The sequence below is a fragment of the Austrofundulus limnaeus genome, unplaced genomic scaffold (assembly GCF_001266775.1).
Source record: "Austrofundulus limnaeus strain Quisiro unplaced genomic scaffold, Austrofundulus_limnaeus-1.0 Scaffold84, whole genome shotgun sequence".
Taxonomy (NCBI): Eukaryota; Metazoa; Chordata; class Actinopteri; order Cyprinodontiformes; family Rivulidae; genus Austrofundulus; species Austrofundulus limnaeus.
In genome coordinates, this window is record NW_013952486.1 from 1,333,094 (window position 1) to 1,359,645 (window position 26,552).

General features: G+C 40.1%; 1 protein-coding gene across 4 annotated transcripts in view; it reads left to right on the plus strand.

Moving 5' to 3' along the window:
- Positions 1–24,077, plus strand: part of LOC106519899 (ADP-ribosylation factor-like protein 15) — a 129,262-nt gene extending 105,185 nt beyond the window's left edge. For all 4 annotated transcript variants that reach the window (XM_014011754.1, XM_014011755.1, XM_014011756.1 and 1 more), the window contains one exon: positions 22,477–24,077. In XM_014011754.1, the coding sequence (XP_013867208.1) occupies positions 22,477–22,629 (153 nt within the window). In that variant the 3' untranslated portion in view covers positions 22,630–24,077. The remainder of the gene's footprint in view (positions 1–22,476) is intronic.
- Positions 24,078–26,552: the final 2,475 nt, after the last annotated feature.

The window sequence follows — 26,552 nt, forward strand, 5'->3', positions numbered from 1 at the left end:
GTTAAAGGCCTAGCATTCCTTGATGAATTAAATATTACCTGACAACTTTTATTATTATTTTTAAGATGTTGACTTTCATTTACCACCAAATCAAATTTTAGCTCAATATCTGCACAATTAACAGAGTTAAAGCCATTTTTTTCAGATGCTTGTGGTGGCCATCTTCAATTAGGTTGGATACATAATTTATTAACTTTTAAATTTACGTCGGATTATTTTCTGGAAAGTTGCATTAAAATCCGTCCAGTGGTTCTAAAAGCTGCCAGCTGACTCCAAAAGTTATTAAAGTTTAGTGCTCAGAATATGCTACCACCCCATCAGTATTTAACCTAATATCATTAAAATTAGTTGTAGCCATTCTTTGTTTTTAAGCTGAGCTGACTGTGGCAGCCATYTTGAATCACTTTGACTCCAAAACATAATCAATTGCAGACTTGAGCAACAACAACGTGTGTGCTAGTGGTAATGTAATTTTAGATTTTTATGTTTCCAAGTTAAAACCATCTTGTATAAATGGTTATTATTTCTGCACAGCTCTAACAGGTGCCTGCGATGTGACTCTCATCAGAGCTAATAGAAAAAAAAACTTTGATGCAGTCATAAGTGCGTGGTGTGTTTGGAGATGATGATGATCTCAGATGTCATTGACCAACTTTGTGGCAAAAACAGTCTCGAAGCTCATTTCTGCCTTTCTTTTTTGGAAAAGGCGGGTGTGGTGATATTAAAAAGCCCGGAGGGGGGCACGGCTGTAAACAGTGATGCTCACGACAGAAGCGATGCTGTGCTTTAATGCTGCACAGCATGTCGGTGTTGTGTTGGCTTGCCCTTTGTTTTTTTTTTCACATACCTCATCACCGGAATAAGCTGCGGCCGGTGCTTAATCATCATAAGGGCGTTCTGTTAGATACGACCGGTCTCATTCTTTCCAGACACATTTAATTACAATCAGCAGTGGAATGCTGCAGCTTTGCTCTGTATGCTCAGCGCCTTCAAAGAGTTAAATAATGTTGCGAAAGTAAAATTGAGCCAGGATAATAATTAAGAAAAATTCTAAAAGGGCTCACTGCCAGTCTTGTAAAGATGAGATCATTGTGCTTTGTCAAATAATTTCACTCAGCCAGACTGCCAAAGGTTGGGGCTAATGAAATCTGCAGCTCTGGCGCAGTGAGCCTTTCAAACAAATGTTTGTTTTAAACTCGACAAATGTCCTAATAAAAACTTTCTCCGGTATGCCAAATGAAGACGAATGCACTCTAAAGTTTAAATGTGCAGCTGCTGCATAAAATATCAATTGCACAATTAAATTTAGGATCTTCAAAGGGCATGGTGTTTTCATTTATGGTGGAAATCAGCGATATTTGTCAGAAGTGAAAGGGGAATATTCAGATGTGGAAGATTATCTGCAGCTGGGTGATTGTGTTGTAATCTTGAAGGGTGGGGGTTATGTTCTATTTTTGATGCACCTCGATGTGGACATGAATGATTCTAAATTGGTTTAAAAGTTTAAAAAATAAAGTTTAATGATAATAACATCATGAAAAACGCAAGAGGCGGAACTCTGGATTGCAGAGATGTAGCGTCTGGACAGTTTATTTTGTAACACGACCCAGTCATTGTGCTATGGTTGTGTCCAAAACGGTGGGCCGGGTCCTCCGAAGGCCGAATTCGTCRGCCACATACGTCACAGCGCCGCGACGAAGGACGTCCAAAACCGATGACTCCTCCGATGCGGCCGACAAATACGTCCTTCCTTTTCCCCGATTTGAAGGACAGGTCTGATGGATCCTTCCCGGCCCAGCGTATCCCATAATGCATTGCGGCCCGACCGGAGATTTTTTTTTATGTTAGTAATGGCGGACGAAGCGAGAGAAAAGAATACGTTTTAAATAAAAATATGGCGATATAAAAATTTTAATTTTTTTGCGTTTGTAATTCTAATACTTTTATCATTTGTATAGATGTGTTTTTAATTATTATTTTTGTCATAAAAATGCGAAATAAATATGCACCTACAGCGGGTCAATTAGTTCTTCAAATGTTACCTTTAAGTTAATTTTATTGTTTTGTGATATTAATAATTCTAATGTATTGATATTTTTCTAGTTTTGATTTAAGTTTGCTTGTTTAGTGTCGTCACAGTTGCTAGGTGACATGACGTACGCCGGGGTAAGGAGGGGAGGCTAGACCGTCCAAATTCACTGCCTCTTTTTTTCCGGTCTTCCCGGTCTACCAAGGACCCGGTCCGCCTCGATCGGGTAGTCTGGGTCCTCCGGAGGACCTGGCCTGTCGTTTTGGACACAGCCATTAAGAGCCACTGTTTGGACATAGGGCAGGATTTTTTTCTTATGTGTCCCACGCAATACTTTTTACATTCTCTCACAGAAGATGTTTTTTTACTGTTGTGCCTCCTGGTTTATTAACAAATTCACATGCTCACCATTATACAGGAGTTACTACTACTTTACATATCACAGCCACGCATGGAGTTATATGTAGCTAATGCAGATATTTTAACTCTATGCAGTCACAAATTATCATCAATTTCCCCAACTTGTGGTGACACATCCTGTTTTTGTAATTGGRTATTTCAAATACAGTTAATACAAAACATTAAACTTTTGCGTGGAAACACAAAAGAAAAAAAATCTCCCCATCTCTCCCCCTCGCGGGCTCTGTCTGTTTCAGCTTCTATGACGTTAAAGGGAAACTTATGCTTAAGAGCCACTCTTTATGCAAGATGTGCGCCTGTTTCCACCGCGATGTTGGTCTGCTGGTTGTTGTCATTTTCTAAAGCCAGTCTCTCACTGCTGCAACTGTTGGAGAGTAGTCAGCGAACAGCATTCAGCCTTTAATTATTTTATAATCACATCGCAGCCCTCCAGACTGTGTTCAAATCATGATTTGCCCAAAGCTTCCCACMCTTAGTCATCTGAGTCAGAATGCTTATCATTAAAAACAAATGTGTAAAACAGGACTAGGAGGGTGGTAATGAACGCATGACAGTCTGCTTTAATTCCGATCGYATTTCTTCCCTGYGATGCTGAGCGAGCAGATGAGGCTGATGGAGGGACTTGTGCAGGACGGACACCAAAAACAGCAGACAGGAGGGCGAAGGGGGGGGGGGTGGGTGGGCTCCACGGCTCACTGACCTTGACAATGGAGCCACAGCCAGTGACTTTGATAGCTCTCTCCGATAGTGTCTTCTGCTCTCCCTCTGTGTCTCTTTCTTCTTTCTATCTCTCGTCCTCTTTTCTCTTTTCATCCCATCGTAAGTCTACCCTTCCGGCCACGGCAGGCAAAAACACACCACTGCCACCTCTCTGCTGCAGCTCAACACCCCCTCCCCCCCCTCCACCACTCTTACCTCATGTCTGCTCTTTTTCCCAGACAAGCGGGTTTAAAAAGTCAACTGCGTATTGAGCCGTCTAGACCGAAGCTGGTCAGCACCCTGCCCTCCCCGCCCCCCAGCTCCCCTCTCCAGCCCCAGACTTGTGCAGTTGCAGGCTACAGTTGAAAAATGGACGTGCAGCATGTGCCCTCTCTTATTTCTCTAAGTGATGAATGGCTTTGTGGGCAGATACTACAAACATACTGACCACAAGGTAACAATGAGAGCCAAGCTCCAGCTGACCCCAGACAAATCGACAAACACTAACCGGTCTTCTACATCGTCCTCTGGGACATTTACTCATTAATTCCTTTAATATTATCTCCTTATATTCTCATTCTTTGTTATATTCTTACCTGTGTGCATGTGTTTGTATGTACTGTATGYCTGTTATTAAAATATTTCATGAAATTGATTAAAACTGGCAGAGAGGAATCAYTGGATAAACAGCTAGCTGATTAACTTTTGGAATTGATCTGTTTCAAGATAGCTGCCGCTGCCAAACAACTTTTAAAAATGGTTATAACAATGTTCATTTTACAGATGTTGACCTAAAACTTTGTGCTGAGAGTCATTCTGAACACACAATCTGAGTGTTAACAAATTCAAATAATTTTGCCCGTGACTTTCTAGAGTCCTGTGAACGACTGGGACGATTTTAGTGAACTTTTCAGGGAATAATCATTAAATGTAAATCCATAATTGATAAACTTATTGAGTCATATCAATTCAAGATGTCTGCCACAGCTAATCAGTCTTAGCAAACACAAAAATGACTAACTCAGACAAACTTAGTATATTTAAAAAGTTACTATTTAACATGTTAGTGGGTGAGACTAATTCACAACACATACTCATATGAAAAAGGTTTGACTAAAACAGTTTCATCTCTGTCGTTTCTCAACATAAAATAATCTTAATTTAAAACTCAGGCATGAAAAGAGGCGGGTGATATGCATTTCTAGACCTTCCATTTACAGCTCTAATGGAAAACAAAACAGATTCACCCAGGTCCTGTCTTTCTTTACAATGTGCTTTCCTTTAAGAGCATTCCTTCTAGAWATATCAAATATAAGTGCGAACTTTCTTCTCTGCTGTTTCGATGTTCAGCTCAGTTACAACAGACCTGGATGTAGACATTCTATGAACAACAAACAAGCGTTTTGGTTGATAACAGAAATAGAAGCCTTTTGTGTTTAAGCGCCTCCAAAGAAYGCTCCAAACTCTGAAATGTGCTTCCAATGAGGGATCTTATCTGACACAGACATGTTTGCAATCATTAAACACGAGCTGCAGAATATCCGGCGGAGTTTGCGAGTGTGTTTTCTGTTGCCTGCTGTCAGTTGATTWGGTGAACTGTATGGCACCCTGAAGTGTGACATTCCATGTAAAGCAGCGCGTGATCGTTTTTTAAGAGGTGTCTCCAGCCGGCCGGTGGCCCCCACCGTGTGCAGTTAGATGCCTTTATTTTCCCTGTTAAACGCAGCGTTGACAGCTTGATTTTCCAACAGAACACTTGAGTCTAACAATTATGCTGTGTTTAAATGACGTCTGCCTTTCAGCCTTGCATCACTGCCCCTCTTTGTGGAGTTGAATAATTTAATAATGTAACTTAACACAGTTTKTCTGAGCCTAATGAATCCTAGCACGTTAACAGTTATTGGGTTTGTGGACGGCTCACTGAGTTTAATCATGAATGCCATGTGATGCCACGTGTTTTATTTTATWACTTATTTTTTTACTGTTTAATAAATGTAATAACTTAAGTTAAAACAACATTGTATCTGAACAGGACAGATTTTTCTTTAGTAACTTTGTAAGTTTTCTCTCATTTTGTGTTGAAAGGTCAGGTTACTTATCAGCTCTAAAGGTGTTAAAACAAATAACTCTGAATGTCATATTTATGTTTGAAAACAAAGAGTTAAAATTGAGATTTGATATATTACAGTTTCTTTTGCTTTGCTATTGCTGGGTTGGAGTCCCGTGACCTGGATGATGCACGAAATTCAGATGAGGGGCAGGAAGTGATTTGCTCCTGTTCAAAACATAAACTAAATGGATCACAGCAAGTACGCCAATGCCCTAAATGGGTTGGTGCAGACGAGAAATGAAAAAATATGTTACATTTAGGTTATGATCCATATTGTCTTAATAAATAGACTTGTCATATAATCTAGAGCAGGAGTTCTTAAACTTTTTGACCTCGGGGCCCAATTTGTTCAACATAAAGTGACACGAGGCCCAGTCAGACATTACCATACRGATCAAAATGATAATTATTCTAAATCTTGGTTTAATTTGTATTGTGTTTGCATTATAACTAAATAAAAATACACTTACAGTTTAAAAGTAAAACTCCTGTCAAATAATCACAAGACATGATTATGACAAACCTTTATTTTATATTGTAACCTGCCCATAACAATTATTTGGACAAATACAACAGTCAGTCAACAGACCACTCAGGCTTATCAACACAAAAATAACCCATCCATCCATCCATCCATCCATCCATCCATCCATCCATCCATCCATTTTCTGTGCACGCTTCTTCCTTTCAGGGTCACGTAGGTCACTGGTGCCCATAYCYAGCAGYCACWGTGYGAGGGGYGGGGTACAYCCTGGACAGGTCACAAGTCCATCACAGACAAAAATAACATTTTTTTACATAAACAACAACAAAAATAGACAATTCAATAAATAAAATTGTGATCATAAAATAAATACATTCAAAAATATTTAATGTAAATGTTCCAAGTAAAATAAACGGTAAAAATAATTTTGATGAAGTGCAAATGAAAAGAAAGTCTTTTTTAACTTTTGCATGGTAGAACCAGAAGCTGCTTTTCATATTAGTGACAAACAATAACAGTAACAACAGCTTTTTGACAAAATGCTTAAAAATAAAATACAAAAATTAATTTGATAAAGTGCAAATTAAAATATAGTTGTATCTACAACTGTATTTCATAATGTTTTGAACTTTAAAATATTGCATGGTAAAACCAGAGGCTGCACTTCATATTAGTGACAAACTGTGGCATTTTTTGATGGGTTACCTTCATTTTTGCCTTATACTTTTAATTTAAAATAGGTTTCCATTCTCGGCAGGTTTTAAATTTCTTCTATGTATTAAAAAGTTATTAAACATCTGAGTGGCGCACTACCGCTACTAGTGGTGAGAAAGTGTATTGCACCTTATTCAAAATCAATGTGGTCCCACGGCCCTCTGTGGCCCAAAGTTAAAAACKGTTGTTCTTTAGAGGCCCTCAAGGTGGCGCTGTGGGCCGCGGCCCATAGGTTAAGAATCTCTGATCYAGAGGATTTACTCGRCATCGAGGCGATTGACATAAACTGGTGCTGCAGAGCTCGTATTATWCGACGAGCYARATGAAAGYTATCAAAAGCCTCAAAGCTACAATTATTTTGTTTCAGGTTGGGTCAAACATTTAGGATCCAAAGAAGCTTTAAATTGCTGTCGACTTGTTTCTGCCCTGGTGAGTAGTGAGTTGTGCTATTTTAAGTAATTAGCCTATGATAATAATGCTATCGCTAATGCCAACAACAAGTTAATCCGTTATTTCTATGTGCTTGGATATAATTGGAAATTATTTAGCTTCTGTAAACCCAAATTCAAGTAACTATCCTGAAKGACATTTTGTAACTGATTAATTGAATATWRGATGCAGTTTTGTATTTTATACTTTGTGATCATTGCAGCTTTAAGGTTAAAGCAGAGAAAGAGTTGATGTGTCTTATCATGCGTTCTTTCTTTTAGCCTAAAAAATGAGTTACGTTCTAAGGAAGAGMTGAACATTATAAGCTCAATTCATTATTATAGTAGTAGAAAGTTGTTTGTGTGTTGCAGAGCCTCTGCTCAGAGCAGGGCTCCTGTGTTTTGTTTTGGTTGAGCCCAAGGTCTTATGCTGAGGCCTGCAGAGTGCTGTACGAACCTGATTGGAGTCAGAAGATTGAGAATAAAGTTTTGAGATGAAATCCAGTTGGATTCCTGTTTATTTGGACATACCATTTTGAATGACGCTGTACAATCCAATAAAATATCTGAAAATATGATTTAAACAAAATGATCCTTACCTGTTAAAAAGTGGTCGCTGCAAACTCTTGCATTGTCCRTTTCYGTACCTCCTGTTTTCAGCTGTATTTGTTGATCCACTTTTGTCATCTTTTTTCTGACACAGTACCTTCAGAACACACACAAAAAAACTTTTCCCAATTGAAGCAGTTGCAACAACTGTACACGGCACAGTATTTCAGCATCTTGATGCTGAATTAACAGAAAGAAACAGGGCTGCATTTACTTCCTGCCCCCGTCTTCATTTCATGATATTGTTACCACRTCATCGTCAACCCAGAAATACAATATTGTAGAGCAGCTTCAGATCAGACCATGTAGCTTGTGGATACTGGTTTAATGAACAGTATGCCATATTTGGCTCTGTAACACAGAAGTCCCCAGTCCTGGTCCTCGTGTCCCACTGTCCTGCATGTTGTAGCTTTTTTGCTGCTTCGACACACTTGATTCAAATAATTAAATGACCTCAGAATGTTGTCAAGTTTAGCAGAAGCCATTTAATTCRTTTTCAGTCACTGTAGAAATGACGATTTGGCCCACTTTTTAAATAATTTCTCCAAACTGTGATCATGCTGGTTGTGGTCTACTGCAAGTAAGATACTGCCTATGCATTAGTTCTCCGCATGACCCCCAGTTCAAAAACTTGAAAGCAGTTGCTGTTTTCATGTGATGTTTGTGAGTGATGACAGAAATAACTGCCCGCTCTTAGTGTCATAAGACATCTTACAGGCCTTTTGTCCCATCTTGGGAGCTGAGGTTTGGAAAAACCATTGAAGATGTATTTACWGGTTACCCTCTGGAGAATGGGCCTTAGACCTTTAGAAGTGCAATATGTGAAGTTACTTAGAAAYGTCTCATTTTTTTGGTGATTTATCTCTCTTACATCTTTGTCTGTCCTTGCCTGTGCTCTGTCCCCGCCCACCTTGATCTCTGCATTCTCTCCCTTTCCCTCCCAAACCGCCTTTCTCTTCTTGTCAGTCCTGGGTCGGTGGTCCATCCCTGTGGGAGGTTAAGGGGCACTGTGGGTGAGAGGGCAGTCGGCAGGTTGCGCGGGCGCTATGCACGCCTCTTCTCAAAGCCCGCGTCAAAGTGCCGCTGAACCCTGACCCCAGCGGTTCCTCACGCTCGAAATCGACGTGGAAAACTCAATTCAGCCCGCCAGACCCTATTCAGGACTGGACTTTCTACTGGAAGAGAAAAGAACGCACCCTCTCCAATCCCAATTGGGGCCTTCAGCCCTCCTTTTGTCTGCTGGTCAAGAAGGGTCGGCCGACCGGCCGCCACTTGCTAGAACAGGACTTCCGAAAATCCCATTCAGCGTGTGATCTGACCCCCAGGTTCCAGGTCTGACTCACATGGATCAAACGCTGGGAATCTCTGGGGGTCCTCTTCCATTGAGTTTTTCATCCATTGAAATGTACCCTTTTCACAACTCAAAATGACTGATCTTTCTTTTTCTTTTCCCTTTTTTTTTAAGTTTGACAGCACAGAACTGTTTTACAAATGTGGGACTCCTCGAAGACTTCCATCCGAGCTCTACAGAAGTTTGTTCATCTTGAATATCTTATTGTCAATGGTCATTGGGTTTATACACAATTAGGCAAAAAAAAAAGAAAAAAGAGAAGAATGCGGGACGGCTTTTATCCTTTTGAGCGGTGGTATGAAAGTGTTAATGTGTGGCAGCTTTTGTTTGAGCCGGGCCACAGTATTGTGTGTAAGCAAGCACTAAGGATTTTTAGGCTGTCATTAACAACAAACCAAAGCAGTTCCCTGATTGACAAAATTAATAATTTATAAAATAAACAATTTTATAAAAATTACAATGAATCTTACATTTTAGGCTCAAAGAACTGTGGCGAAACCCAAACACACCATCAATGATTGGACTTTGCAGAGTTGCACTGAAAATGCTGGAACTTATTATGGGCCGTGTGTTATGAACAAAGGCAGTGGTTTTATTATATCCTTCAGATCACTATTAGGCCTGTCGCTTTCAATAAAAAGTTCAAGCATTTGTTCCACTGTGGGAAAACTTTGAATTTCAATGACCTGCTCAAATTCGAAATTTACATTCTGAAAGTGCTTCAGACCAAAGTTTATATAAACAGTTTCTTCAGACGGTTAGAAGTTCGCCCTGTGATCCAGCAGGAGTCGTTCTGTATCAGTTTGACCTAATACCCTTTTGACCTCTTAGGAAATTCAGCTAAACTGTTATGTGTTTTGCCAAGAAAGTAGGGGGAAACAAACGATCGCAGAAGCAAACATTGCATTAGGTTGAACTATTTTTGCGTTTATGACAGACTGATGAGACAAAAGAAAGGCTGCTCAGCTTCATAGAAAGCAACGGCCTTAATCTGCAGCAGCAATGAATCTGGGACCTGCACATGGTGGGAKCTGGGTGGTCACTGATCTGTGCTGACTGACCTGGTACGGTCAGCTTTAGGAGCCCATTAGTTAGACGCTGCGTTTAATTACAAACATGTGTTTATGTGAAAGAAGAGTTTCACAAATGTTTAATCGGTAACAGTGACAAATGTTACTAGAAAGTACCGTCACACAAAGTACATCTCCGTCACACTTTACTGAGAAAAGTATTTATATATTTTGCAATACATTTCCTTCATGTACAACTTTTGGTTCAAGCATCAATTTGAAGCATTCATAGAAATGAACAATTTATGTAGCTAAAGGGTTCAGTTTCAGTGCTGGAAATGGATCATTCAAAACATCATTCAAAAAACCTGGTCATGTGGTGGCAAACTCTTACCCCGGATTTACCCTACATGTGTCTCCGCTCCGCTGCGCTGCGGTGCGCAGGTCGCAGCTGTTCGTTTGTGTCTCAATTTATACAGCCTCTGGTCCGACAGAGTGTGGAGGATAGAGATCGCGCGATAAATTCAGTGATAAATGTGGAAGTCACAGCAAAAAAAAAATAATTCTGTGATAGACGAACTCCAAACACAGCTGAAAACATTGATATAAAGGTTTTTGAAATCGATGTTGAAACTGTCTCGCTGTCGCCTTTCTGAAACTTCTGATTTCAAAATAAAATCCACGTGTATCGTGTGTGTACACATGTGCTTCAGGCTACATGTTTCCATCTGCTTCCCTATGTTGATTAATATAGCTGCAATTTTGACATTATTCTGACAAATTATCCCGCCTAATAGTGTCTTATTTTGAAAATACGGATGTTGTGCTCGTTTCTTTTCCTGTTGGTGCGACGTAATCTTTAAAAATTGACTCCGGCGCAGCTCTGGCAGAAATAAGATCGGATCTAATTTTTCCGGATCGCCGTCCGCTCACCGCCGCCGTGCGCAGCCAGTGTAAACACTCGCATTGGTTATAATGGGTGCGTATTTGCTGCGGAGGTCGGAGCGGAGCAGAGCCATAACGCATGTAGTGTAAATTAGGGGTCAGTTTGGTAAGACAGCGGTTGAAAATTCATATATTTTCTTGCCCTTTTGAGTCACCCACTAGTCTATCAACAGTCTGTAAGATACCACATTTAGGCAGTGCAAAAAAGTAGTAAAATAATATTTGTTTGAACTGCTACGTTTTTACTGTCGTGTGTTGAGTAAATACAGCTCTACCATTTAAAATGACTACAAAACCCAGCTGTCACACCACACACAAACGTGCATAAACACGACTCATAAACTTGTGTAAAAACGTGGTCACTACAGCCTAATGAAGTTATGCAAAAGAGACAAAGTTGAAGCCTTGAATTTCGAGCATACGAGTGGGTGTGATAGCGGGTGGGTTTTGTGTGATTGTGTGCACAGACTCCAGCTTGACGCATGGTTTAAATCTTCTGCAGAAGGGGAGCACTTTGATTGTAATGCCGCGTGCTGTGTGCTGAAGCCGGGGGCCTGCTGCAGCTTTGGTCAACTGTCAGGAGTGGAGCGTGAAAGCAGGGCCTCAGTGAAAGGAGTGGAGGGTCCCATTAGGGGGAGGTGGGGGGAGTTCTTGGAGGAGAAGGAGGGGTGGCTTGTGACAGACCTCCTGGGCTTTGAGGGCCCTCTGTGTGGGCTTCTGCTGCGGGGCCGGCCCCTTCAGATGAGGAGGACAGAAAGGGCGGGCTCAAGTTAAGGTGCCGGCCCATTGGCCCCTGCAGCAGGGAGCACAGGCAGAGTGCCAGCTCACCCCTTCACATCCCATAGACCAGATGTTCAGTGTCGGGGAGCTTTTGGCCTTTAATAAATCGAGTTACTCTATCTGTAATAAGGCAGGGCAAACACAGGCACACACACAAACACAACACATTTAACTTCGTGCCCTGCTGGTCAAAACCTGGCAAAGTCCAGACCAGCTACTTCCAGTTTTCAGAAGAATCCTCATAAGAGTAAATAATTTTTCCATTTTTACTCCCAATACTCACAACGCATTTGTTCTCCCAGGATTAAAAACCTATCTTTTACATTTCTCACTCAAAAAAAAATGACATGATTTTGTAGAAATTTGCAAAGTGTGTGTTTGATTTTTGGGTGCAGTTGGTCATTTCTGCTAGATTTTTTTTTCTGTTGAGCTCTATGCCAATTTAAATAAACAGAATTTTGATTGACCACGCTAACTTTTAAAGCAATAAACCATATTTTATTGTAAATGAGACTCTCATTACTCACTGGTTAAACAAAACCTTTGGTTTTGATCACAGCATTTGTCACAATCATTGGATACACACAAACAGAAACATTTTATTGAAGAACGACGGAGTGTGATGAAAGTGGATAAATATTACCGTAAATCTGTAAACCCAGTTCATCTGTTGCTGCCTTAACGGACTGGAAGTGTGGATTATTTATGCAGATCTGCTGCAAAAAAACAACAACAAATAAATGAATCTTGTGCTTGTAATAACAAAGTCCGACAACCGACCTGGTCGTCGTATGAGTGGGAGAATTTATTTTCTGTTTATTTTCACACCCATGCATATATGGAAAGAGCGCTGTCGCTGGCCTTTTAAACGCTGCAGCGTTGTTCCACAGAGCAGCCAGAAGAAYCTGTGCGTGTGTCCCTGGTGCATCTTTGATTTACAGCGCCTCTGAGGATGACTCCATTCTGGCAGTGATCAGTTCCCCTTTGAAGAAAAGTGTTCTGCAAGTGAATCACTTTGAACCTGAACTGAACTGAGCCCAAGGGAGACCCTCTGGTCTCACCTGAGTGGAACAAAACAATAAATCTAAAGGCTGCTCAGGTTCTCTGCTGTGACACGGGGACTTGGATTCCAGGGTGGCCTCAACTTTTTTTTTATTTTAATTTTTTTACAAGCTAAACTGTTTCCACAGCAAAAGAAAGAACTAAAAGGAAACGGATGTGCTTCTAGTCTTCTGCTTCAGTCTTCCTTTTTTTTATTCTTCATGTACATCATAGCTGTGTTGCATGTTTCTTCATAAGAATCTGCATCGCTCGGGGCATCTTCAATCAACATCAGTTTGAGACATCAAGGTCTTTAAATGTGCACCAGTCCTCACTGATTATTGGCTTAGTCTTAGCATACCAACATCTCTGTTTCCACCATCTTCAAGAACACCCTGTGCGTGCATTTATTTTGTGTGTTTAGATGTTTGTTTTTCATTTCTGATTGTTTTGATTAGTTGTGTTTTTGCTTTTATTTGCTAAATGTAGAGATGGGACAAGAAAAGAGAGACACAAGGAATAAAAATGGAGTTTGACATAAAACTTTAAGCAGCTGGCTGAAAGTTTAGCTTTTTTTCTAGAAAGAGGTTTATTACCCCTTTTTAAGGATTTGTTTCTGTTTATCGACCACTAAACTTGCTACTATTTTTAGCACTACACTAACTAAAAGTCCACTCAAGCTGAACAGAAACTAAAAGCCTGTAAAACTAAACATWGTCGGCCTCTAAGCTTTAACGCTTTTTAAATTTGTTATCAAAAAATCTATTTTTGTTGTTTTGGACTGAATCTTATTTGGTCCTAGGAAACAACTTTTATTAAAAGGTTTAATAGCAAAACTGTTAATGTGAGTTAAATTTTAACAGCTGACTTTTCCTGCAATTAGAATAAAAGTAAAGAAAAATCAGTCTGAAATCTGAAAACATTTAGCAAAAATATACTAAAAGTAGATGAAACAAGTTAAAATTAACAGATGAGGAATATTGTGAAAAATTTTAAATGAGCAAAAAAGAAAAGTACTTGCTATTTGTTTTGACATAGCTAAAGAAAATCTGAAACTAGCCTAAAAAGTAGACGAATCAGTTGAAATTGGCTGAAAGTTGCTTTAAAATAAGGCAGCTAAAACACAAAAAACAGCTGAAATTGGCGGAAAGAAGCTTAAATAATTACAAAAATATTTAAATTAGCAGAAATATTAGAATAATAGCTAAAAAGCARGAAAAATATCCCTTATCTACTAAATAGAAGCTGAAATTATCACAAAGATGTTAAAAAAGCAGAACAAAAATGAAAATGTTCATGAACATTTTGAAAAGTTTTAGAGATGTTGAAAACAGTTACATTAATTTTCAATGAGAAAAGAAAAATGACTGAAGAAGATAAATATCTCAAAGTATAAACTAATAAAATACAAAAAAATTATATTCAGAATATCCTGGAGGAGCTGAAGGGTTTGGTCTATAAATGACTGAAATAGCACAAACATTGCTAAACTAGACACGAGCTGAAAAACCTACAGAAGAAGAAATGATCTGTATTATGTGATGAGCATTCACACAAGAAAGCGACAGTGCCTTGTCTAAAAACACCAAGAGGTGGTACTGTTTCTCTATACATTAGGCCGTACCTGTGGCTAACACTTTCACTGAACAGGTGATCAGGTCATTACCTACCGTACCTAAGACCTGACACGGTAATTCCCTAAGATGTAAAACCTCGGGTCCATAACTGAAGGTGTTACACCCTTACTTAAACAGGCTTTAGGCTTTACTTCCTCGCCTGTTTCATTTGACACCTCCTCCAGTTCGCGGTGCAGTGTTTGTTTTTTCACAGGCTTCCTAAGTGTTCCTCTCTCGGGGACCTCCAGGCTTTCTCGTGTCTTTAAGTCTCTTTAGGTAAGCCGGAAAAAGCAAACAAAAGCACATCTATTATAAGGTGAGTGGATCTCACATTACTGCTCCGTTTCAACGCAGTCGCCAGTGTGGGCCACTTTCCAAGTGACTGATATCTTCACAGGGGCCAACATGTCAAGGGATGGTGTAATTGATTGTCTTGGATATTTGAGTATGCCACTTTCCCTTGTTGAGAGACCCCCTAATGCTTCCTTCTGTGGTCATAAGGCTTACTTGTTCTGAGAGGTTTTGACATGAAGTGAAGCTTGATAGACACGTGGTCATAACACGCTGGCCACATTTCAGACTTGTTCTTTATTAAACCTAATGCGACTGTATTCAGATTTTTTTATTTTTTATTTTTACTTTTCTCTGCCTTTCCAAAGCTTTAGAAAACAGAACTGTATTTTTTTAATGCTGCATTTAATTTGAATAAAAACCTGCAGGGTGAAATCGTAAGCTGTCTGAGTTTGAGAGAAGCCTTCCTGGCTTTACATAACAAGTTTTGATTGCTGCATAAGCTATCAGTTTTCATCAACTGTTGTTTTAACTCATTAAATATAGCTACAAGGCAATATCACAACAAGCAAATAATCCTGATAATGTTACTTAAAAAAGAAGAGAACTATTTATCTGATTCATTTCAATTTAGTTTTGACATTTTTTCCCCCCAGGTTTTTGAAACCTAATGCATCTATCAGAGCTGGACTCCACAGAATAGTTTTGTCCCAGATGGGAAATTAGGGGCTGACAGTACAGGTCATTTGGTTTTCTTTTACAGAGCTTTTCTGCTGCAGGATTTTCTCCAGCATCTGTTCCATCTGGCTTTGCCGTTAACTTCTGCTGGAACTCACTTTAGATTTCCCAAGTTTGTGGACATAGCACGAAGCCACTGAACCACAGAAAGAGCTTTTATCAGCATGATCCTGAACATGGTATGTTAATGTCGCTCTGCCTTGGACCTCTGCCACTGTGGTCTTAAGAAGACACTTAACCAGGATTACTCAGTACAAAGCTAACTGTAGAAATGACAGTAGGAAACATATACAGTGATAAAATAAAATAAAAAGAATTCTCCGTACAAAATTAGACTTTTCATTATTTTTCCCCCCTCATAATGCCTGTGATGTAACGGTCAGATTACATCAAGTTTAACCACGACAGAAACACCGTCTGGACTGAGTATGCTACAACTCTCAATGTGAGCACGAAAAGCTTCTTTTTAATGTCTGTGGGCTATCCTTTCATGAAACTGGAGATGTGTTGAGCAAATCCTGCTGCAAGGAGTTAAAGCTCCAAGTGAGAGAGAGGAATAAATAGATTTAGGAACATATGAGTGATTTTCAGACTGCTGTTTGTTGCTTTAATTAAAGACTGTTTTCATTTGAGCAAATTTACATTAGATTTCTACTTTACTTTATTTATCTACTTTGTAGATTTGTCTATTTGTGTATTTATTTGAATCCCCATTAGTCTCCACCACAGCAGAGACTACACTTCTTGGGGTCCAACAAAAGGAAAACAGATTTATTTTAATTTTTTTATCTAACATGACTATGGATACAAGGGGTGTAAGAAAGTATCGATACACTGAAATATCGCGATATTTCATTTCCCGATACTGTATCGATATTCTAAAGCCCTGTATCGATTTTTAATTAAGGTTTAAAATGTCAACCTTCTTGCTAATCGTTCATTTTTATATTGTAGTTCAGCCTCTGACTACTATTTGGCAGCAGTGAGCCAGCCATTTGGCTCCTCTACCTCTTAAGCGCCAGAGAGTAAGGGTAGCATTAGCATTGTAAGTAAACATTAGCTTTTCTTTCCTTTTTTTTTCAGTAAGAGGTTTTTATTTAATAGAATTTTTGGACAAAAAAACCGCAATACATGTATAWCGCAATGTATTGCCTTGCTTACAGTATCCCAATAAATCGGGATATATCGTATCGTGACCCCTCTGTTATGAAATGTATCGTATCGCCAAATTCTTACCAATACACAGCCCTAATGGATACTTAGTATGTAAGAGGTAACATATTCCAATATCTAATGGCTCTATATATGATGGGGCTGTACATTGGAAAGAATTTGGTGATACATTACATATGACAACACAAGAGTAATATGATATATAGCGATACTGTAAGCAAGACGATATATCGCCATTCTTTTCTCCAAAAGAGTCTAATTAAAAAAAACTCAGTATAAAGAGCACACCGTGCATTATATACATAAAATCTGATTAAATTCAGTTTATTTTATGCAATCAGAAGAACACTAAACAAGAGTGAGAACTGCATTTGTATTTCACATTTCTTCTCACAACCTCCATACATTAAGACTTGATAAAAAATCAGTAGGAAATGGAATATCGCCATATTTCAGGGTATCAGTATTTTCTAACTGTACCACTGAGTGCATCAATGTTAGGCAGAGGCARTACAAAGGCACCAGAAGAAGCTCTCTTGGTACCAAAACCAGGTTTGTCAGAGGTGGATAACAACTGAGAAAAAAAGACCAAAAGGTTTATGAGAAATAAATTCTTTGCAAAAATGAAACTCTGCATAAATGTTTATCCTTGATTTTCAACAGGGACAAACTTTAATGCATGAAGTTTACATGTTTTCTAAATTTACACTAGGGTTGGGCATAATCGTATCGTGTGCAATAAATCATCAGAAAAACATTAATCAATTATTTTTTTGGCACTTGACGATTAATGACACCAGGCAGACTGACTGGCGCTCCTCTCCGCTTCAAACGATGAACATAAAGAGAAGTTCTGTAATTTCATTTAAAATTTGATGTATAGCCTGAAGTYTGTARTTTTGACACAATTTGGAACAGATTTTTATGAAGAACAAATCTTTCCCACTAAATTGGTCATGTGACTAGGAAATAAGGGTGTCCAGGGACTCCAGGGATTAATCGTCAAATTAATCGTTATCGGCTAAAAACCACAATTAATCATGATTAATTTTTTGGCCAATATTGCTCAACCCTAATTTACACCCAAGCGCTCGGCTCACTGCGTTATTTTGGATTATTTGCAATTTATTTATCTTTTCTTCAAACACCAGACCAAATGGCCGAGCAGTACTCTAGATCAGTGGTTCCCAAAGTTGGGGCCAGGACCCTTTTGTGGGTCACAAAACATCAAGTGAGGGTCTCCAGAGGATTTCTAGATATTAATTTAAATGCAAAAAATGTTGCTAATGATATGTTTTCACCATGATTATTGCAATTTAAATAATCATAAATGAATAAAATTAATATTAGGGTTATTAGTTTTGTTTATATTATTATTCTCATGTTTAACAGAGTTATTAGCAAAGTTTGCAAATGTAAACAAGTACTATCTGGGACCACGAGTGCCTGGCCTGCAACTTTTTGTGGGCCGGAACGTAAAAAGTTTGAAAACCACTGATCTAGATGACGCAAGACCAAAGATTWCACAGAACCATCACARCACCTCTACTCATTTTAGTCACAGTTATGAGGACACATAGTTTAGTGTCCTTACATGAGTTCTGAACAGGCAGAACTTTTATCCACATGGATCTTTTTTTGGTCTCCGTCTGCCTCTGAGGTTAGTTTAGTTGGTCAGGAGGACAAAACAGATCTTTTAATTCTGCCAGGATATCCTCCTGACTTGGCAGGAAACCAACTGCGATCATCACGCGTCGTAATCTGGCATCAATCACGAGTCTTTGAATGCACGTGCAATCCCTGGAAACCTGCTGCTCTAGGAAAGCTGAGGCACTCGAGGCGGCGCTTCGTGTTATCTGGCAAACAATTAACCCACTGGGTCACAAATGGTCAAATTAAATATTCATATTTATTGCCGTAACGTTTTCTTCAGGCTTGTTTTTCCAGAGGTTCATTTCTGTACTGTCTATTTTCATCAACGTGTAAAATTTATGACAGTTTGACGTGATTGTTTCTAGAAGAAGCTCGCTGACAGGCGAGTTTATTTGAGTTGCTGTCCCGCAAATATCCGAGATACAGAATTGGGTAACTTAATCCAACTTGTTCAGCACCTCTCTTCCACTCAGCCATCAAATAAGCAGCCTGCGTGACGTTAAATTATAGCCTCCATCATCACCCCTGCAAATCATGGAATAAATCAATCAACTTTTAATGTACTTAGTTATTGTAGAAGCTTTTGATTTTCAAAGCAAGTCAGTGGTATTATACAGCATCACATCTTAAAGGCTTGAATTATTGATTTTTATTAGAAATCCCAGTTCTTCTCTCATTCTAATGCTAAACGTTCCTCTCAGCTCAAACTGTTAGTCTCTAATTCATCCAGGAGTTTTGTGTTTCTACCAGAAACCGTGCAGACTGGTGGCTATCATGGCTAAACTTTATAAGCAGTAAGGTTATCGTTACATTTTTTTCTTTCGGCACTCTTGTGAGTATAAGCCTCTTCCTCTCGTGCACAAGGCGAGGCCCCCGGGCTTTATGACCTAGAAGAAGCTAGGCTGGCTGACCCAGTGGTCATCCTAGAAGCCATCTGGCAACGCACGTCTTGTGTGGCTTACCCATCCCACTGCCTCACGCAACTCCTTAAGCAAGCATAAGTGCGCTTAGGAGGACTTAATCTCAGAGAAACTGGTTTGGGCCACTCTTATTGACGGTCGTCGTGGATCCACCCGGGTCACGGGGTTCCTTTCAGGCTCGTAAACTGAGACGGTGTCTCTGACCGCCTGACCTGTCCGTCTGCTGTGGGATTTAAATCTCTGGACTGCTCGTGCCTTGTCATGAAGGTGCTTATATCATCTAATCGATACGTTTCATGCCTGTTAGCCGAGCTGGTCTGAAATCCTTAAATGTTCCGTGGTGTCATCGAGCAGATGCTCTCGGGTATGTTCCGCTGGCCCGTGAAGCGAAGAGCGGAAGCGAGAGCAGCCCGAGCATGTCTGCACTTGCACAGAGGTTACTCTTGGCCTTTTTGACGGTCTGCCAGTGCAGGGGCCAGTGTCTTCCAGAAGAGGGCCTTGACTACAGGCAGGCGAGGCGAGGCGAAGCAGCCAGACAGGCAGCCAGCCACATCGTCTGCAGTCTCGGTCTGGGGCTACAGCCCGGACTAGGGCGGCTCAAGTTACCCAGACAGATTTGTTAACACTGTTTGGGTCCACTCAGCTTTCTAGCCGGGCTTCTGAGCCAAACGCGGCTGAGGTGACTTAATCTGTCATTAAACTCACATTACACCCGAACAGAGGCTCTGCTCAGGGGGGGCAGAGACGACACTCACTCCTCCGCTCGCTGGCACGGCTGGCTGGGCTCAGGCAGACACAAAGAATACATCCCCCTTTCCTCCGCCCTCCCATCCTCCTCATGCCACACACCATGGCACAGCTTGACAAGCCAGCACAGTCTAGACGAAAGCAATTTCACTTGAATTTGAAAAGCCATTTGGCTGTGCGATGGGCACCCTTGTGGAGTTCTTGGTGTTGAATATATTCTGCAGGTTTGTGTGCTGTTTTTAACTGTGCATTCATAGATTTCATTGCAAAACAGATAAAACAGGTACAATGAGACTGACAGGAAGTAAAGGTTAGCAGAAAAAAAGACTTTAGTAGTATGTCGTCAGACACATTATGGAAGAAATAAAACTCTTTAGTTGTCTATCTTTAAGTTAACTCTGCAACCCTTGTGTTTCCACATTGAAAACGTCCATAAGTGTGAAAGTAGTGAATAAGGTGTGAACCTAGCTTCACGTATCGTTTTATCTTTCTCCTCCAAGCTGCTGACAGTAAATGTTCGTCTATCAGGAGAACGGCTGAACTCTGCTCACATCGGGCAAAAAGAATGTCAGACTGTAACAACCTGCAGTACCATCAGTGGAGGTCTAAGACGTTGTTTCCTTCTGCTGAGGTTTGTTTTTACGTAACAGCTGGTTCTGGTTCCTCCCTGGTCCTGGCTGCACCCCCCCACCACCACCACCCCCGCAGCAGAAAGCTGCCAAAAGCCAACATATGAACTTTATAATCAACTGTTACAAAGAGCAGTGCCAAGTGGACGTGCCAAATATTTTTCACATGAAGGCGCTGCTTTGTTTCATTTAGGCTTCATCGATCTAACTTTGTTCTTTTCGTTTATGAGTTTCGCACCATTCTCAAGACAGAGCCCGTATATTAAAGCTGATTTTCTCTCCTAATTGGCTGAAATGAGGTGACACTGATCCAACTGCATCTTAAAGTCTTACGAGCCCTATACGTTACTGAAACACAGACTAAAAACATCTACTTTCATACATGTTGTAGTGCGTCTCAAATAACCTGGTGAAACGTTTGTGGACAAGAGGTGGATGTACAATAAATGCTTTTTTGACAATTGATTTTTTTTTCTTTCAAAAAAAGAGGTTCTCATATTTTCTCTATATGATAAAATAATGAGCTACGTGTTTTTTTAAATGCAAAGTATGTTTGATTACCTTTTTTCTTCCGGACGTTTTTCAGCGCCTACGTGTCTCTTCTGCAGTTTTTGTGCAATTTAAACAATTCACATTGTTGTGTTCAGCTCCTTCAGGACATTCCAGCCATGACTTTTGGTGTTTCAGTTACTTATACTTTTTTTTTTTAGCTAATTTACTTGTTCGGCCACTGTGAAAATGAATGGAGCCAAATTCAACATCTTTAAAACTCATCAAAATGTTTTTAAATCTTTCCTGCACTTCACACATAATGTTCTGGTTCTGCTCTGTTTCAACACCGTTCTGCTAATTTTAGCTTCCTTTTTGCTGAATTTACCCTTTTTCTGCTGTTTCAGCTGTTTACTGCACATTTTGGCTGTTTTAGCTGCTTTACAGCAACTTGTCACTTCTTTTTGGTTAGTTTTTTACACCATCACCATCTGTGTACTAACTTGTTTCTACTACCTTTAGCTTATTTTTCTGCCAATTATAGCTTTTTTTTCTACTACTCATAGTTGTAAAGTAACTAAGTACAAATACATTATTACTGTACTTAAGTATAAATTTTGGTTATCTGTACTTTACTTGAGTAATCATTTTTCAGCATACTTTTTACTTTTACTCATTACATTTTTACACAATTATCTGTACTTTCTACTCCTTACATTTTTTAAAAAGGTAAGAAGTAGAAAGTCATTACTCCTATTTTATTCTGAGTTGTTATTACTTGAAAAATACTATCCTGATAAATTGTCTCCTGGATAAACTGAATTTAATTGTAATTGGATGAGAAGTATAAATATATACCATTCTGACACAATATTAGCTTGTACACAACCATCACAGCTGCACTCTGTTAGAAATTTTTTTTTGAGAAGTCACCTCCCAATAAATGTCATTTAGGAAAATCTAACTGCTCACTTCTACTCAGTACTTTTACTTTTAATACTTAAGTAGATTTTGTGTCAGAAATTTACTTTTGATACTTAAGTACAAAAAATAGATACTTTAAGACTTTTACTCAAGTAATATTTTTAGAGAAGATTTTAACTTTTACCAAAGTATTTTTTTGATAAGTAACTTGTACTTTTACTCAAGTATCACTTCGAGGTACTTTATACAACACTGCTACTACTTCAGCTATATAATGGCTCCTTTCTGCTATTTTTCTTATAATTTTTACTTTTTTGTACTTCTTTCTATTTTTTACTACTAATTTAAGCTTTATATACTTCTTTCAGTTGCATTATGATAAATTTAGCTGATGTTTTGCAACTTTAAGCACTCTTTAGCTGTTTGTTGCTAAATTTAGCTTTTTCGAGCTAAATACACAATTTGATGGCCTATTATGCTTCTTTCTGTGTCAGAACAACTATTAACTCCTTTTCTATTAAACAAGTTCAGCTCCAGTTCAGCAGCTTTCAGCTGAAGTGTTTTATCTTTTAGCATTCACACTAGCATTTTCACAGGAAATGCAGTTTTTCTAGTTTTCTGATGCCGTTCTTGGTTTTAACAACAGTTTTTTGTGTGTGTGTGTTTTCGTCTGCAGATCAAGAAGTACTTTGAGCTGGAGCCTCTGGCCCGAGGAAAACGTTGGATCCTGGACGGCAGCACCATCGACAACATGGAGGCAGTGAAGGAGAGCTTCGGTCAGTTCATTAGCCTGCTGGAGGACAAAGACACAGAGCCTGCAAGGATATGATGCTAACACATGTTAGCGCTGAAGAACCACCACATCCTGCTGGTGCCCCCACACACACACACACACACACACACACACACACACACACCAGAAGATAAGAACAATGGCGGCCACTCTTTAAGATGTATTTGTTCTCTCACTGCAAATTGGGAAAAGTCCACCACCACAGACTGGCCGAGGAGAGCCCCCTCCCCTGACACCCAGAACACCCCCTAAACCTTGGAATGGAGATCTTACTTACCAACGTTTGTGCCATTGTGATGCAATTAAAGTCATTTAGGTTTAGTATTTCTCTAGTCCTGATTAAACACTAAAAACACAGATTTGCACTTAGACACACACACACACACACACACGTTCGTGGAGCCAAGATTGTCTAAAGATACGTTTAGCGTCTCCACTAATTACTTAGCAGGATGTTGGATTGAGCACGACTGATGTTGTTTCCTGTCAGAAGTTCTGTTCGGCTGTAAAGTGTGCCTCTTCCTTTGACTCGGCAACAACAAAGGTTGCTGTGTAATCGGAGGTCATAGTCCAAAGCCCTGTGTTATGTACAGCAGTTACCTATCGGTGCGCCCCACCGCCTCTGAATATCTAATCTGAATAGCGTAGTCTTGAGTGTTCCTTAGAAGCCAACGAGCATATTGCTGTGTAGCCTCGTGTGCAGCCAAACACGACGAGAGGAAAAACTCAAGCCGAGCGCAGAGCGGGTTCGTTTGGACGGAGCGGGAACGAGTCTGAAAGTTTTTTTTATAAATGTGCTACTTAGGTTCTATTTTATAGCTTTGTATGTTAACCTTGTAAAAGCAACAGTCGGATTTTGTATGTCTTTCATCTGTGTGTCAAACTTGTGATTTTTTTTTTTTCAAATCAGAAACAAAAAGTGATTGATATGGATGTCGCCACATGTGGAAATGTTAATGAGTTTTGGGTGTTTGTAGTTCTGAGTAAATGTCGGGTCTGTTTTTTGTTTTATTTTAAACATTCGACACAACCACACGACCTCTCAGTCCTGGCTGGTGGCTGCAGCTTCCCATCAGGGTGGAATACAAACTATCAATCAGCCGCAGCAACAGCTGCATCTGACAAGTCGCTGTCCGACAGCCTAATGCTTCCCAACTGCCCGGAGACCCTCCCTGTCTGCTGTTTATCACGGCCCCTCTGGTCCCACTCTGCTTCATATTGCTGCTCAGCGTTTTTGAAATTTTTTTAAAATTTTGTTTTGTTTTTATCTCGGATGTCCTTTCAGCCCCGATGCCCTCACATGGACTCCTGACCTTCAGAATGAGACGTCTCCGTTGTGCCACAGGTGTCCATTTATCCTCCAAAATATGTTATTTTATCAGTATTTTGAGATTTAAACACTTTTTTTGTACCTGATGTGAGAACTGAGTGAATTTGTATGTTTGTTTGTATGAATGCAAAATAAATCTCTCAACCAGGGATGATGCTGGTGTTGGATTTTTATATATCACCTTCTCACAAATGAGTGTTTTAAAGGGGAAGGTATGTATTTTCTAGGTGCATTTAATTCTATACCACAGTCACGTAACTGATAACTTCAATTGTTTTGAAAAAGCTGTATATACATTAAAAATAAAAGACATTACATCAGGGCTATTTAACTGGCGTCTTGGTGGGTGACTTCCATCCGGCCTGCCACTGAGCCCCCACCCAAAACCTGAAAAAAAATTGAAAAAGTTTTTTTCTTTTTAACTTAATTTCATATAAAATACATTTCAAATGTTAAACATTTAGGTTTCAATGCAACACAATTAAAAGTAAAAGATAAAACTTGTTCTGTTGCATGCTGCAGTGTTTCACCCACCATTACTGGGCACACTCCCCCCAGGCCCCGTGGGCTTTGAGTAACCCAGTCCCCCAGAGGGATTTAATTGAATAGCCCTGCTTTACATGATGAGCCATCTAAACGCCTCTGCCTCTTTAAGAACCTCCTACCATTTCTGACACTCCCACTTCAGCACATCTTCACGACCGTGCTTTGGGGGAGGGGTGCTCCGTGGCGCCAGAGCTGAACTGCAGACTGAGCTCCAGGGAGGAGCTTTGGGTAAATGGGCGGTGCTTTGTACCAGCAGGTGTTTAGGCAGCTCCACGTGGCTACAGGWGATTCAAGGATGTGTTCTTCGTGGATCAGCAGAACATTTCTGATCCTGAACGTATTTCCTTCAGTGTCTGATTTGTTCCTTAAGGTGAGCTGTTGAAACCCGAGACGCAGGAAAACACGGATGAACCAGGAGAGTTCAAGCTGAAGTTGGAAGTTGGGGGAAAAAGCGATCAAAGTGGAGCAGCTGAAGAAAGTTTTGAGCGGAGAGTTAACCGAGTGAGACAGGAGTTCCTGATAAATGTGCTCTACTCTGCACCACCTCTGCTCCCCCCCGTCTTTTCCTTCTCCTTTTGCCCTTCTTCCCTCTCTTTCAAATTAACCGTGTGGCTTTAATACAATGTGTGTCATGCAGGTTGCCCCGGCGACTCTTTGATCCTGTTTTCCAGTCTCTGCCTGTGGGGCAGACGTGCCTCTCCTCAGTCTGCTGCACACCGGCTCTGGAAGCTGTTGCAGCCCTGAGACAAACCATGGGCTGCTGCATCGTGCACCCCCCTCCACCCCCCTTTTTTATACTCTCGTCATACTCACTTTCTCTCTATTTTAAGCCCTTTTCCCCCCACTAAAAAAAAAAAAACATTTCACTCCATCTCTGTTCCTCGCTCTGCTTCTTTTTGGGCACACCGTTGGCGTGGGGCATCCAGAGAGCCCGTTTGTCCCATTCCCTTCATTTGCCTGAAACGTGCCGCTTGTCGAGCTGCGTGCAGCCTCTTAACGAAACATTCAAGTCCCAACACGGCCTTTTATTTTTTTTAGGAATTAGGAAATTTAGCAATAATTATTGGCTACCCGGAGGGCAGGGAAGCACTACGAAAAATCCAACTTTTTTTGTTTGTTCCGAAGTCATTCAAGCAGCGAGGAGTGAGTCAGACGCCACACAGAAGCAAACACAGTCGGGATCAAACCCTTCAACCACACAAGCAATTATTTCAGGTGCATTTCTGCAGCTTTCATCACAGTTTATCATTTGTTCTCTGCGGTTTGGAGTTTCTGACATAGAGTCCTTAACTTGCGTCATGATCGGGGGGGTGTTTTGCAGCTTATGTACATTGTGTACAGTGCACAGCCAGCAGTCAACAACATGAAAAAAAAATACTGTAACGTGGATTTACATGGGTTTTTCTTAGTTTTTTTACACTTTAGAGGCTGAATGTTTTATTGCCTGACCTGAAAGACGTGTCTTCCTGTTTGGCAAAATATCTCGTGAAACATTGAAAGTTAACCGGRTTCAAGATGGCCGCCACAGTTTTACAGATAATGAGCAAAAAAGTTAYCAGAAATAAGACCAAGCTTCTCAGAATTATTATTATTATTTAGTTTACATCATCTTTTATCTGCTGTCGGCATCTCTGATGGAAAAGAACAACAAACACACCTGGCAGCTTTTGACTAATTACCAAATACCTGAGAAAAAACTGCGAGGGTTGTGCAAACGTTCAACATGATATTACATAATCCAGGTTGGAATTACAAGTGAATCTTCCTCCATTCAAACTGTTTTTTTTTTATTGTTGAAGTACACAAATCTGAAAAAACAACATTAAAAGTAATTACCAGGATGTTTGGTGTGTTTAGGCCTGTTTTGCATAAGTTCTTCCACAGAACACTGACCCGGCAGCGGGATCGACAGACGAGTTCTGGGAGCTTTGTGAAACGCAAACGTGTGACCCGATGGGGAACCTAGCTTTTCGTTTACAGGCCAAACAAAAGCAGGCATGTTTTCTTAAACCCTCAGTCTTCTCCTGCTCTGTGTGTGTGTGTGTGTGTGTGTGTGTGTGTGTGTGTGTGTGTGTGTGTGTGT